Source organism: Gobio gobio, assembly GCF_949357685.1.
Source record: "Gobio gobio genome assembly, chromosome: 22".
Lineage (NCBI taxonomy): Eukaryota > Metazoa > Chordata > Actinopteri > Cypriniformes > Gobionidae > Gobio > Gobio gobio.
This window is the reverse complement of record NC_137118.1, coordinates 22,297,838-22,311,843: the sequence shown is the minus strand read 5'-3', so window position 1 is coordinate 22,311,843 and position 14,006 is coordinate 22,297,838. Positions and strand designations below refer to the sequence as shown.

Genomic DNA, 14,006 nt, shown 5'->3' with positions numbered 1-14,006 from the left:
AACTAAAAAATCCAATTTCACTTCAAATAATTACAATTTTGTTTTCATTAGATGATTTTTAGGTAGTTCTTATCACATTGACTTGTGTTCAAGTGTCCAATTTTCCAATAAGTTTGGCTTTATTTAGTTATTTGATGCTATAAAAATGGGGTGTAATGTCATGATTGACAACTGTGCTTGCGGCCGAGTCTGCGCAAGTATAGGCAGGACCTTGATATCAGGCTCTATATAACATAATTAACAATGACCCTTTTGGGAATATGTTGATCTCATTTTGGCTTCACTTTTCTACAGTGGAAGGAAGTTGCCCATCTTTTTTTACAGTCTATGGTGGGAGCATTCAAGGTTTTTTTCTTCTTCTATAAACTATCAAATAAAATACATTAAAATAAATAAAGATACTATGACTGTCGAAGTTAACATGTTAGCGTGCAATTTATTAAACGCTTAAACAGTTACCTTTTTCATCGTCTTTAATGTATTTAAACATTTATTGAATTATCATCAAAGTGCAACAAATTTCATCATCGTGAAACATTCATCATTGTTAAAAATGTTACCGCAAACACTAGTGGAGCCATGCAGGACAGCAGCAAAAACATTTCTATACATGTAAGATTATGTCCATAAAGTGGTGGGGAAAGTTTTTTTTATTTGATGTGTTGCAGATTTGCATGTAATGTGCGTTTTGATGCAATTTCTAGTAGAAAAGTAAAGAGCTCTGTTGAAGATATGCATATACTGCATCACAAAGACTGCCATAAACATATTGCAAAACATAATGATTTTGTTTTGTTTTCCCTTAAAAAGAAACTAACTACACATAATTCTCCATTTAATAAACTGACTGGTTAAATATAATTTATAGCTTTATTACACAATGAATACAAATTTTGGAATCTTCAAGACGTTTTAATTGTTTTTGAAAAAAGTTTCTACAAAATTTAGTATCTGCAAAAATATAAAGCAGCTCAACTGTTTTCAACATTGATAATAATAATTAGAGATATTTCTTGAGCATCAAATTATCATATTAGAACAGGGGTCTCAAACTCATTTTTCCTGGGGGCCGCTGGAGTAGACTCTGGGTCAGGCTGGGCCACATCAAGTATTATACTTAAAAAGTGTTTCAAGTATTCCAAAAAAAAGTAGCACAACTGATCCAATCTTAACAATCTTTATTATTAACAGTTCTTCAACATAGTTGTTTCTTCTGAACATGAACGGTTCCTCTGAATTTGAACTTTCCTTCTGAACATGAATGGTTTTTCAGAACATAGGCTTCTCTTGCCTACTCTATTTTTTTTAAATATAGCCTATATAAATGAAATGTAATATGAAATAATAAAATATTTTTATCCATCCATCCATCTTCTTCCGCTTATCCGGGGCCGGGTCGCGGGGGCAGCAGTCTAAGCCGAGATGCCCAGACTTCCCTCTCCCTAGACACTTCCTCTAGCTCTTCCGGGGGGACACCGAGGCGTTCCAAGGCCAGCCGGGAGACATAGTCCCTCCAGCGTGTCCTCGGTCTTCCCTGGGGCCTCCTCCCGGTTGGACATGCCCGAAACACCTTCCCGGGAAGGCGTTCAGGAGGCATCCGGAACAGATGCCCGAGCCACCTCAGCTGTCCCCTCTCGATGTGGAGGAGCAGCGGCTCTACTCCGAGTTCCTCCCGAGTGACTGAGCTCCTCACCCTATCTCTAAGGGAGCGCCCAGCCACCCTGCGGAGAAAGCTCATTTCGGCCGCCTGTATCCGGGATCTTGTCCTTTCGGTCATGACCCAAAGCTCATGACCATAGGTGAGAGTAGGAACGTAGATTGACCGGTAAATCGAGAGCTTCGCCTTACGGCTTAGCTCTTTCTTCACCACGACAGACCGGTACATCGACCGCATTACTGCAGAAGCTGCACCGATCCGTCTGTCAATCTCCCGTTCCATCCTCCCCTCACTCGTGAACAAGACCCCTAGATACTTAAACTCCTCCACTTGGGACAGGAACTCTCCACCAACCTGGAGTGGGCAAGCCACCCTTTTCCGACTGAGGACCATGGCCTCGGATTTGGAGGTGCTGATCCCCATCCCAGCCGCTTCACACTCGGCTGCAAACCGTCCCAATGCATGCTGAAGGTCCTGGTTAGAAGGGGCCAACACGACAACGTCATCCGCAAAGAGCAGAGACGAAACCGTGTGGTCCCCAAACCTGACACCCTCCGGCCCTTGGCTGCGCCTAGAAATTCTGTCCATAAAAATTATGAACAGAACCGGCGACAAAGGGCAGCCCTGCCGGAGTCCAACATGCACCGGGAACAAGTCTGACTTACTGCCGGCAATGCGGACCAAACTCCTGCTTCGGTCATACAGGGACCGGACAGCCCTCAGCAAAGGACCCCGGACCCCATACTCCCCCAGCACCCTCCACAGGATGCCGCGAGGGACACAGTCGAATGCCTTCTCCAAATCCACAAAACAAATGTGGACTGGTTGGGCAAACTCCCATGAACCCTCCAGCACCCTGTAGAGGGTATAGAGCTGGTCCAGTGTTCCGCGACCAGGACGAAAACCACACTGTTCCTCCTGAATCCGAGGTTCCACTCCTCTTTTTAAGAAGGGGGACCGGAGGGTGTGTTCCAACTATAGGGGGATCACACTTCTCAGCCTCCCCGGGAAAGTCTATGCCAGGGTACTGGAGAGGAGAATCCGGCCGATAGTGGAACCTCGAAAATATTTTTATTTTATTTAAAATAATAGACTAATTCAAAGCAAGGCTATAACCAGGTCAAACAGAATAGTGAACGAAATTCTAGGTCTAATTCTAGTTGAGAAATAATCTTTTGGGACTATTTGTAAACAATTTCTGCATTAATTTGCATCAAATAATATTATATCCCGATATTCTTCACATGAGTGAATAAATACATAGATCCGCAAACAATTATTGAATTCTCTAGTGGTCTGGTTGTAGAATTTTTGTCAACCGTGTCAAAGGTTCCGGGTTCTAATCCACCCTCAAATAGTTTTTCTTCATTAAAATCAAAGATGTTCATTAATGATTGTATATTAAGAGCAAGGACACGTTTGTGTGCATTTTGTTTTGTGATTTCACCAGAAAGAATAGAGTCTCTCTAAGCAACGGTATTAAGCGATAGATTGACACGCTCGTCTGTGTGTGAAGACTGTGCAGTTTGCACGAGCCAAAATAGAACGTAAACCCCGCCTACTTTGATTTGATTGGCCATCTCAATCATTTTGACATTGACGAGCGCTGTTAGACCACATTCGTTTAGATCGTCTGATCAGCTTCGTTCGTCTGTTCCTGTCAATCACGCGGTGTCAACCAATTATACTGCATGAGGGAGGGGCGAGCCAACACACACACACACACACAAAGGAGGCAGCAAACGTGTCAAGCGCTGCACATGCAACGACTCGGCAAAAAGGTGCTTTTCAGAACAACGCGTGGGCCGCACTAACACTAAAACTTTGATGTCAAGTAGGGGGCCACAGAATATCATCCTGCCGCGAGTTTGAGTCCCCTGTATTAGAATGATATTTGAAGGATCATGTAACGATGCTGAAAATACAGATTTGGGCACAGGAATAAATTGCATTTAATATTACAATAGAAAAAGTTATTTTAAATAATTTGTCACAATATTACCGTTTTTTTTTTAATTCAGCCTGGCTGATTGGTGAGCATAAGAGACTTCTTATGCTCATTAAAAAAATCTTAAAAATTTCCAAATACATTTAAGTTTGTATCAGGTAAACACCTCAATACATATACTCTCTGCTATCATCTTGCGGTCATAATTTTTTCTGTCAGTTGCTAAAAAAAATTTTCAAACGTGTCACTTTATTGTAGTTTAACAACTTTAAATTATATGCAGCCTTGACATGCTACAGTTTAATAGTTGCTTTCGACGTTCACCATTAAAAGCCTAGCAGGGATTCTATACCAAGAATCAAGGTGTTTACGTTACTGTGCTTTCTGCCTAGTCAGATTTCAGTATTTATATCAGACATTTACTGCCAAGAGTTAAACAAAGAGGGGCAAACACACACGCGCACAGAGTCACACACACTGGGAGTGGCGTCGTTCCAGTGGCCAGGGTCTAACTGCGCTCAAGAAACGCTCGTGCTCAATGTCGGCTTTCAGGAAATATTGGCAAAAGAATATTATTTGAAATCCCACCGCATTTCTCAAATTTCTCCCTCTCTAGCCAGCAAAATAGCAGCCATAACACACACACAAGCTAGAGTGGTTTGCATTAATTGAGCAATTCATATGTAGGGCAATGGAGACTGGGAGTTTTAAACAGAGATGTTTATTGTTCTACAAAACAAGGCCATAACTATGTTCCTGATATGGATTAAAAATGAATTTTCACATGATGAATCTGGAGTAGCTGGTCAGTATAATTTCACCCTGCTTTGACTAAACAAAGACACGCTACAAAGACTTTTGAACAATTCCATATGCTGACACAAATCCAAATACTAGCGGCAACAAAATTCGTATGCTAACGTGACTAGCTATCCTTATGTACTTTGGCTTAAATAAAAGCAATCCGTACCTTCATTGGTCCATATCTCCGATTTGACGTGGTCAGAGACGAGGATGATGATTCCAGTGACTATTAGATCGCCAAGGCATGACACTAAACCGGGCATCTGTGAGGGAGAAAAAAGTTAATGTGTAAAACATCCACCTGCTTAGCAACCGACAAGGCTGTGAAATAACATAACAATTAGCCGCTCTAATTTCGATATAGGCAAACAAGACAACAAGGCAATACGTGCGTGACCATCTGATATTTCCATATAAACAGCACAGAGAATCAACATCACTGCAAAGCGGTGTTGCCATGAATGATATTTGATTTGAACAGTTTTGCAGAATTCTGGGAAGTTATTTTGCTAAAGTATATTTGCACTAATTGACAGTCAAGGTTTCGACATTCTGGGTTATGACGTCAAATGAAAAGAGACGCTATCTGAAATACGGCCCAGAGGAGACTTGTATCAACAGACTGTAAACATTTTAAACAAATACTCTAACTGACAGGACACTTCTGTCAATTGTGCGGCTGGGATTTGCCTGGCAGGCATCCTTTTATGACAAACGGATGTGCAAAGTGCAGGAAATATCTTAACATTCCAATAGCTGAAGTCATTTACCTCTCAACAAGACTCAAGAGAGTTTATTAATTCAATAGGGGGGGTTGGTAAGGCTATTTCATGCATTCTGATTCTACACTGTTAAAGAGTTGGATTCTCATGCTAAACATGGCCAAAATTAAAAAGCAATAAGTTGGACGTATAATGGAGTATTTCTGTTCCAAATACACTCCACTTCTTCCGAATGTGAGCGCACATCAACCAGAGCGAGAGCAAGAGCGCGCCTATCATTGAGCTTTGTTCAGGTTATGGAAGCCGTCGGCAGTGCTGTCATTTTGTTTTTAGACCATGAAATCAACAATGTCACTAAAGAAGTGTGTTTCTGGTTGTAAGGGAAAGATAACCTTGTTCAGCTTCCCAAATAACCCAGCATTAAGAAAACTGTGGATGCAGTTTGTATTCGCCGGGCTGAAACGAAGTTCTGCAAGTGTGTGTGTTTGTTCCTGGACATGAGTCGAAACTGTATCAAATGTCTGTGTTTTGTGGGCAATCGGCGAGTAAGTACATATAATATAAACAACACGAACGTATAGCAAAAGTTATCCAGGGATAACGCCATGATGTATTGTGTGTGTGTGCTCATAGCTCTTTAGCTCCGCCTACTGCACCCACCACAAGCTTGGCTGTTTTCGGAAAGAATCGGTACAGCGTATCTGTCTTTTATAAATATGATAAAACTAAAGACTCTTCAGAGATATGAAGGATGCAATACTACTCTATATATATCAGGGCTTAAAAACGGAAAAAAATATCAATCGGTTCACTCCGAGCAGAATCGATATTATAGCGTTTCCGTTTTTGCGTTCCTCAATAAACATTACTGTTACGAAAACGGTTTGATATGAAAAAATACCGGTTAATAACGTTATTTTAATTTAGCCTATACTTTAAACAAATATGTATAAATAGACTTATTTTCACTCAATAATAATATAACGCATGGTAATTAAACTTGAATATTTATTTAATAACATTTTTAAAACCAGAATTAATTAATTAATTACAAAGCATAAACAGAGGGACAAATATTGACCTGTTTTAATGGAGCGTTAGACAATCTAAAGTGGCCTCTTATGCCGAATTCTTTTCAGAAGAGTGATAACATTCTTTGTACATAACTTTTTTTCAACACGACTTGTTTTAAAAATTGCATGAATAAAGAATAAAAAAACTGGATAACCATTGCTCTTTTAATGCTGCTAATTTCAAAGCAAACACTGCGCAACACGTCCTTGCATCACATAATCAAATTCAGTCAGCTAATAAAGCTTGATCATTTAATGCAATATAACATACCATTTAATACGAAGCATCAACCGTCTATATAGAAAACATTGACCTGTCCTGTATTGGCAATTTGAAAGACTATAGGAAAAATGTTTGATAGATGATAGCCTGCTTGGATAGGCTTAAACCAAATCCATAAACTAGCCTAAATCAGTCTATTTGAGCTTAAAGTCCGTACTGCTTATTTAAACGTTCGAAAAGAATGTCCTCCAATACCTGCACATTCATAGTAGACCTCAGCGGGGAAAGAAATGTATGAGGCATGAAAATGCGCGCCTAACTGACTTGCGTTACCGGTAGATTCATAGATGACATTTCACTCACGCTTGATAAGTCAACGTCACATGCTGTACTACTCAATTCATGATTGGTCACTGCCAAATTAAAATATTAAAGGGAACGATAAAATAACGTTATTAACCGGTTAATGGTCATTTCAAATTAACGTTTCTGTTCAGAACGATTCAAATTGATTTTGATTTCGTTTCCGTTTTTGTTCCTCTTAAAATTCCGTTCGTTTCCGGTTTTCGTTTTCGTTCCTTGAACCGGTTCAGAGCCCTGGTATATATACTCAATATTAACATGAGACTGGCAGAAACTGTGTGTGTTATGTACCCTTTAACGGCAAAAAAAATTTCCAAGCAGAAGTGGAAAAACGATAGCCTGACGTCGTCATACTCAATTCTAGTCAGAATATGAGTCTGATACTGCTCCGTTGGGCTGTGATTATGGGGCGTGTTTCAACCGAACCAGGAAAGATCTCAATTAGATAGACCTACAACCAATCAGAGCAACGGAGCGACGCATAACGTTAGTTGTCAAATGTCAACAGAACTCAACTGCACTGTGTTGCCAGTCCGCGGGTTGAAGCGACCCCAATTATGTGATATACAGACCCATGAATGCGATTTTTAGCTGCCAGCCCTGCCAAAATAACACATATTTTACCCCTCAAATGCCTTTTTTTCCCGGAGAACCCCCCCTGGAAAGCTATTGGGCTTGTTTTTGGCTAGTTTTGAGGAACGTTAGCAATTGGGCGGGTTTTGTTGTAAAAACTTGGCAACCCTGTCTGCACGCACGCTGGAATAAGTAGCCTAACGTTAGAAGAAAAACATGTAAACGATCTTTGCCGGTGTTGTAAAAAAAAGAATTTAAGGATACACAGAGTACTTACCAACACGATCATCATTTTTGAGAGAAATAGTAAAGGTGAACGCATATACGAACAAGTTCTCCGTTTAGGATTAGAACAAATTCAACCCAAGCGGCTTTTGATGACGTGGATGATTACGTTAATGTTGATCATTTGTCCATCATCGTCTAAAGCCCGCCCTGACAATTTCATTGGTCCGAACAGTTTCTGTTCGGGGATAATTACTTCTCTACCGATCAATTCCAGACCGAACTGCCCGAGTAAAAATGTTATGGGCGGGGCTAAGTTCTGCTGGCATCCAGGCTAGAAAAACGAAGGTGAAAGTTATTCTGTTGTTAACTGATTATACAAAACTTTTTTTTAAAATACAAAAACAAACATTACCATTAGTGAGCAAAAACAAGTGTAGGTATAATATAAAATAATAATACAACTAATTCATTAAAATAATAAAATGTATTTAAAAATTATTCTAATATGTGGGATGCTTTTAAAGCTTTTTTATTGGTGGAGAATGTTTGGAGTGTTGATAATACTAAATGCAAATCTGAAGCGGATAGTTTACAGTTTAAATTTAAGGTTCTCTTGCTTTGAGAATGTGCTATTTACCATCAAGTTTGAGAGATCATCTAGCACCATATTACCAGAAGCATCATCATGAAAGAGAACATTAATAACAGAAATATTACTCACACACACACAAATATAGACACTGTAATTTCCAGTTTACTGAAAGTCACAGTACACACTGACAATGAGCGTTTTTACTAAAGTGTTTATTTTACTTCAAGGCATCACCTTCCCATATTTGGATAGGTCTTCACACAAAACATTAATTTGTTAATAAAATCACATTGTCTCGATGACTCGCACGTATAATGACGCATCAACCACCGTCAGTTTGGCAAACTAACGTGCTAAAACCACAATGTGTGCTGCTATCAATAGAAGAAAAACAAAGTTGACACCTTTTAACCACTGAGATTCCCAGTGAGAACCTGGGAACCATTTCCGCTACATCTGCTAAATGTGAGCGAGCTGTAGGGGTGTGCGATATGTATCGTCTATGATAATATCCGTAACTATTGTTTTAATGATATGCAAGCTGACATTATCGAGTATGTCAGTCATTTTGCAAGAACCAAATAAACACTTTCACTTCATGACATAGCCTGTGTTATATCAAATGATAGCAAAACAAAACAAGAGTGCTATACCTGAATATCAGTACGATTGTGAATGTCATATTGACTTTATTAGATATTCAAAGACTTTTTTATAATTTATATAAATGCATATTTGCTGAATGTCATTATTATATAGGCTTCATCCTTATTATCATTATCATTCTCAACTTCTAGAGCATTATGGGATGTGCGTTTCTCAAAGCAGATGGGTCAGAGAAACGTTCAGGATTGTGTCAACATTATTGGCTGTTGTATCCTGATTGTAGAAGATTAAGTAGTAATCAAGAAACATATTTTAGTCAAAACGGCACAATCATCCACAGTAAATCAGTTTTCAGAGGGGAAAAGCAAGACTAAAACTCACAGAGCAGTGAAAAACACACTTATGTTTTATTTCCATATGGTTTAGCCATCATTATTATCTGACATCTCTTGGTAATTCAGAATATAGGAATTTTCCTCACTACACCAAAAGAGTTCGACTACTCAAAACCGCAGGCAGGAGTTGTTCCCCATTAGTTTTATTCTACTTTATTGCAGGACTGCACCAATCTGCAATGTTTTTCCACTATTCTCACTATTAACCTGAAACACAGACTGACAACAGTAGACCGATCACAACAGACTGGGCCATCTGACCAATCAGAGCAGAGTAGACCAATCACAACAGACTGGGCTATCTGACAAATCAGAGCAGAGTAGACCAATCACAGAAGACTAGGCCATCTGACCAATCAGAGCAGAGTAGACCAATCACAGCAGACTAGGCCATCTGACCAATCAGAGTAGACTCTCAGAAAGGAGGGGTTTAGAGAGACCAAATCCTTGATCTTGGATGCATGCAAACCTGTTGTAGTAGACCTTCAAAACAAAATTAGCAACCTTTAAAATAGCATAATAGGGGCACTTTAAAAGTCTCATAATGTGAGTTGCAACATTAACCTCAGAGTATGTGCAATAAATCCTGTAGGCTACACGTGTATCTTAGGGTGCCAAACCTGAGGGCAGTCTAAAGCCAGCAGTGGTCAATCTCTTATTTTACGTAGTTTGTTATTTGGATGGCCTCCATGTTCTAAACTCTCAAAAGACTGTCAAATTCAGCATCGAGGTGCAGCTCCTTTCACGTTCCACAAAGACCTTCTGCATGTTATCATCAAGCATTTGGAAGAGTAACGTGTTTTTCTGTTGGTCTGATATGGGATATCACACTTTAAACCACTTAAAGGCTGCCTGATTATAATAACAGTGGTTGAACAGTGTGGAGTGGATGTTTTCGGGAGAAATGTTCAAAATGTTATTTACTTTTATGTTGTTGTTGGTAAATGAGTTTATAAATCTATACAGTTTTCCCTGTTTTAAGCTAAATATATTGTCAACTGTAAGTAAAAGCACTTGCTTAAAACCAGGCCTTAAACATTCCAATGTACAGTCAAAAAAGTATAACTTTTTAGCACTTTTAAGTCTAATAATAACTATCAATACTATACTAGTATTAATAAATATATAATGTACAATACCTCTCAAAAGTTTAGAATATAATATTTGTAATTTTTCTGAAAGAAGTCTCTTATGTTCACCATGGCTGAATTTATTTGATAAAAAATACAGTAAAAACATAAAATAATGTTATTATTGTATAGTGTTATATATAGTATGTTAGGGAAGAGAAAAGCTAATAAACACTACAGTAACCACATTATTTATGCAATGTTATGTAAAAATAAATCGAAATTATACAAACAAAATGGATTTACACATGTTGCATGTTAGACAGGATCATATCATAATGCTTCATCAATTCTTTTGCCATAAGATCTGTTTGCCTTTCGAACCTCACACAAAGTGCACCTGCGGCTCTTTGCGACAGAGCCAAAAGAGGTAGAGTTATAACTCCGGCTTCATCAACCCCCACCCAAAGGAATGCTTTGACTTTTCCTTAACCACAAAAATGCATCTCCACACAAGCCCTCTACCTTCCACATGTCAAACCCACAGCGAGAAAAACCAAGAGCTAAACGGTGACCACAAGCCAGTGGTAAATTATATATCAGGGGCATATCCTTAAATATTATTTAGTCTGTTGCCTGTTGTTGTTCAGGGCGGCTGGTTCGAACGCAACACAACGGCGGAGCATCTGGTGAAGATAAACATAGAGCTGTTAATCCATGTTAAAGACAGCCCCTCAGTACTCATAACATCCCTTAGCGTTTTCCCAACATTATGGGCAGGATGACAGTGCTGTTACTTTTGCAGGTCTATTAGTTTTTAAATAATAATACTGGACTATATACTGAATACTGTTATATTCAACAATACCCATTACCCTTTTATTTCAGCCTTTTACAATTTTATTTTAAACATGCATATTTTAAAACTAGTGGCAAAAATAACACCCATTGTTAACCATTGGCTTTGAATTAAGATCACTTACAATACAAATTGAGCTAGAATAATGTAGAATCAACATGCTATGAATATCCTGCAGCGAAACCTCTTTTGTGAATGACAATCATTCACAGTTTCACATTTTGTTTATATTGCATTACAAGACTTTATTGCACAGTGGTACCAAATGTTCCTAAATTTACCATTTATGAAAATGTGATGCTTTGGAGAATTTTTCCAACCACAAGATTTCATATTTGAATATTCAATGCCAAAACAAACATATATATATACACGCACACAAATGCACATATGCCAGCCAGATGTTGAGTTTGCATATTCAAGCAAGTAAAAAAAAAAAAAAACGGAGAAAATTTACGACCACAACACATGGGAAAAACTCAGAATTAATAGCAAGCAAATATCAGGTTCTGGAACACGCACACACACGCATATGGATAACCTTCCCAAAATCTGAATCATCAGAAAACCCACATGTACAACTGTAACTCTACTCATCCATCAGAATCAATCTCACATCACGAATCGAACACTATGGCTGTTCCAAAAAAACTTCAACTTCAAAATGGAAATTTGAAATGTTGCCTTGGCAACTAACTAAAATAAAATACAGGTGCTGGTCATATAATTAGAATATCATCAAAAAGTTGATTTATTTCACTAATTCCATTCAAAAAGTGAAACTTGTATATTATAACCATTAATTACACACAGACTGGTTTATTTCAAAATGTTTATTTATTTTAATTTTGATGATTATAAATGACAACTAAGGAAAATCCCAAATTCAGTATCTCAGAAAATTTGAATATTGTGAAAAGGTTAAATATTGAAGACACCTGGGGCCCTATCTTGCACCCAGCGCAATTGACTTTGTACACCGACGCATGTGTCATTCCTATTTTGCACCCGCGCAAAGCGCGCTTTTCCCTCCACAGAAGCACGTCGCTAAACTAGTGAATGAACTTGCGCTACCTGGGCGGTTCAGCGCAAAAAAGGAGGCGTGTTCCGGCGCAAACAATCCCTGGTGCTATTTTGCAGTTCCATTAAACAATTGCGCCACTGACCAGAAAAAACCTAGTCTAAAGTCAGTGGCGCGTTGCGCGTTGTTCATTATGCTATTTTAAGGGCGCATGCTTGACCATAATGTAGGCTATAGCGTGCACAACGCGCATACACTTTGCTCATGTAATCTACACAGATGCAACAGTTATTTTTGCAAATCATAAATTGTTACACTAAAAAAATATTAACACATGAGATGACGGAAATCATTGTGGTGTGCCACGAAGATGTGAAAAAATAGGCATAAATCTAGCTTACAAATGATTCAGGCTAATTGTAATAATTAAGGATAAGACCTGTTTGCCCAATAGTGGCAAGACATATATGTATATAAGGACATCTGACAAATTGGTTTGTCCGTCAAGAACCAGGAAAAAAAATCGACTGAAAAACTGAAAAAACTGAAAGACTGAAAAAAAAAGACTGTGAAATCACCTTTACCATAATGTACAACATTACAACTTCACTTCTCTGTCTTTCACTGCTCTTACAAGAACATCAGTCTCCTTGGCTGTGAACTGCTCCTGGCGTGCGCCTGGTAAATACGCCATAATGATAGCAATCCATAATGGAACTTGCGCACCTGCTTTTAAAGGGAATGTTGGATGACGCTCGGATTGGTTTATTCACGTTACGCCCAAACCACACCTATGAATAATGAAGCTACTTCAGACCAACCCATTTTAGATTTGCGCCGGGCGCAAGAGCCATTTATCCCGCCAGGAAAATAGCAACAGCGCCGAGACCCGCCCACAAAGTTACTTGCGCTTCGCGCTTTGACACTCGCGTTTCAGATCGTTAAAATAGGGCCCATGGTGCCACACTCTAATCAGCTAATTAACTCAAAACACCTGCAAAGGCCTTTAAATTGTCTCTCAGTCTAGTTCTGTAGGCGACACAATCATGGGGAAGACTGCTGACTTGACAGTTGTCCAAAAGACGACCATTGACACCTTGCACAAGGAGGGCAAGACACAAAAGGTCATTGCAAAAGAGGCTGGCTGTTCACAGAGCTCTGTGTCCAAGCATATTAATAGAGAGGCGAAGGGAAGGAAAAGATGTGGTAGAAAAAAAGTGTACGCGCAATTGGAATAACCGCACCCTGGAGAGGATTGTGAAACAAAACCCATTCAAAAATGTGGGGGAGATTCACAAAGAGTGGACTGCAGCTGGAGTCAGTGCTTCAAGAACCACTACGCACAGACGTATGCAAGACATGGGTTTCAGCTGTTGCATTCCTTGTGTCAAGCCACTCTTGAACAACAAACAGCGTCAGAAGCGTCTCACCTGGGCTAAAGACAAAAAGGACTGGACTGCTGCTGAGTGGTCCAAAGTTATGTTCTCTGATGAAAGTAAATTTTGCATTTCCTTTGGAAATCAGGGTCCCAGAGTCTGGAGGAAGAGAGGAGAGGCACACAATCCACTTTGCTTGAGGTCCAGTGTAAAGTTTCCACAGTCAGTGATGGTTTGGGGTGCCATGTCATCTGCTGGTGTTGGTCCACTGTGTTTTCTGAAGTCCAAGGTCAACGCAGCCGTATACCAGGAAGTTTTAAGTTTTAGAGCGCTTCCTGCTTCTGACCAACTTTATGGAGATAAAGATTTCATTTTCCAACAGGACTTGGCACCTGCACAGAGTGCCAAAGCAACCAGTACCTGGTTTAAGGACCATGGTATCCCTGTTCTTAATTGGTCAGCAAACTCGCCTGACCTTAACCCCATAGAAAATGTA

At 39.3% G+C, this 14,006-nt stretch overlaps 1 protein-coding gene across 2 annotated transcripts in view; it reads right to left on the bottom strand.

Moving 5' to 3' along the window:
• il11ra (interleukin 11 receptor subunit alpha) overlaps positions 1-14,006 on the bottom strand; it is a 54,982-nt gene that overhangs the window by 16,581 nt on the left and 24,395 nt on the right. For both annotated transcript variants that reach the window (XM_079804547.1, XM_079804546.1), the window contains exon 2: positions 4,576-4,672. In XM_079804547.1, the coding sequence (XP_079660673.1) occupies positions 4,576-4,672 (97 nt within the window). The remainder of the gene's footprint in view (positions 1-4,575; positions 4,673-14,006) is intronic.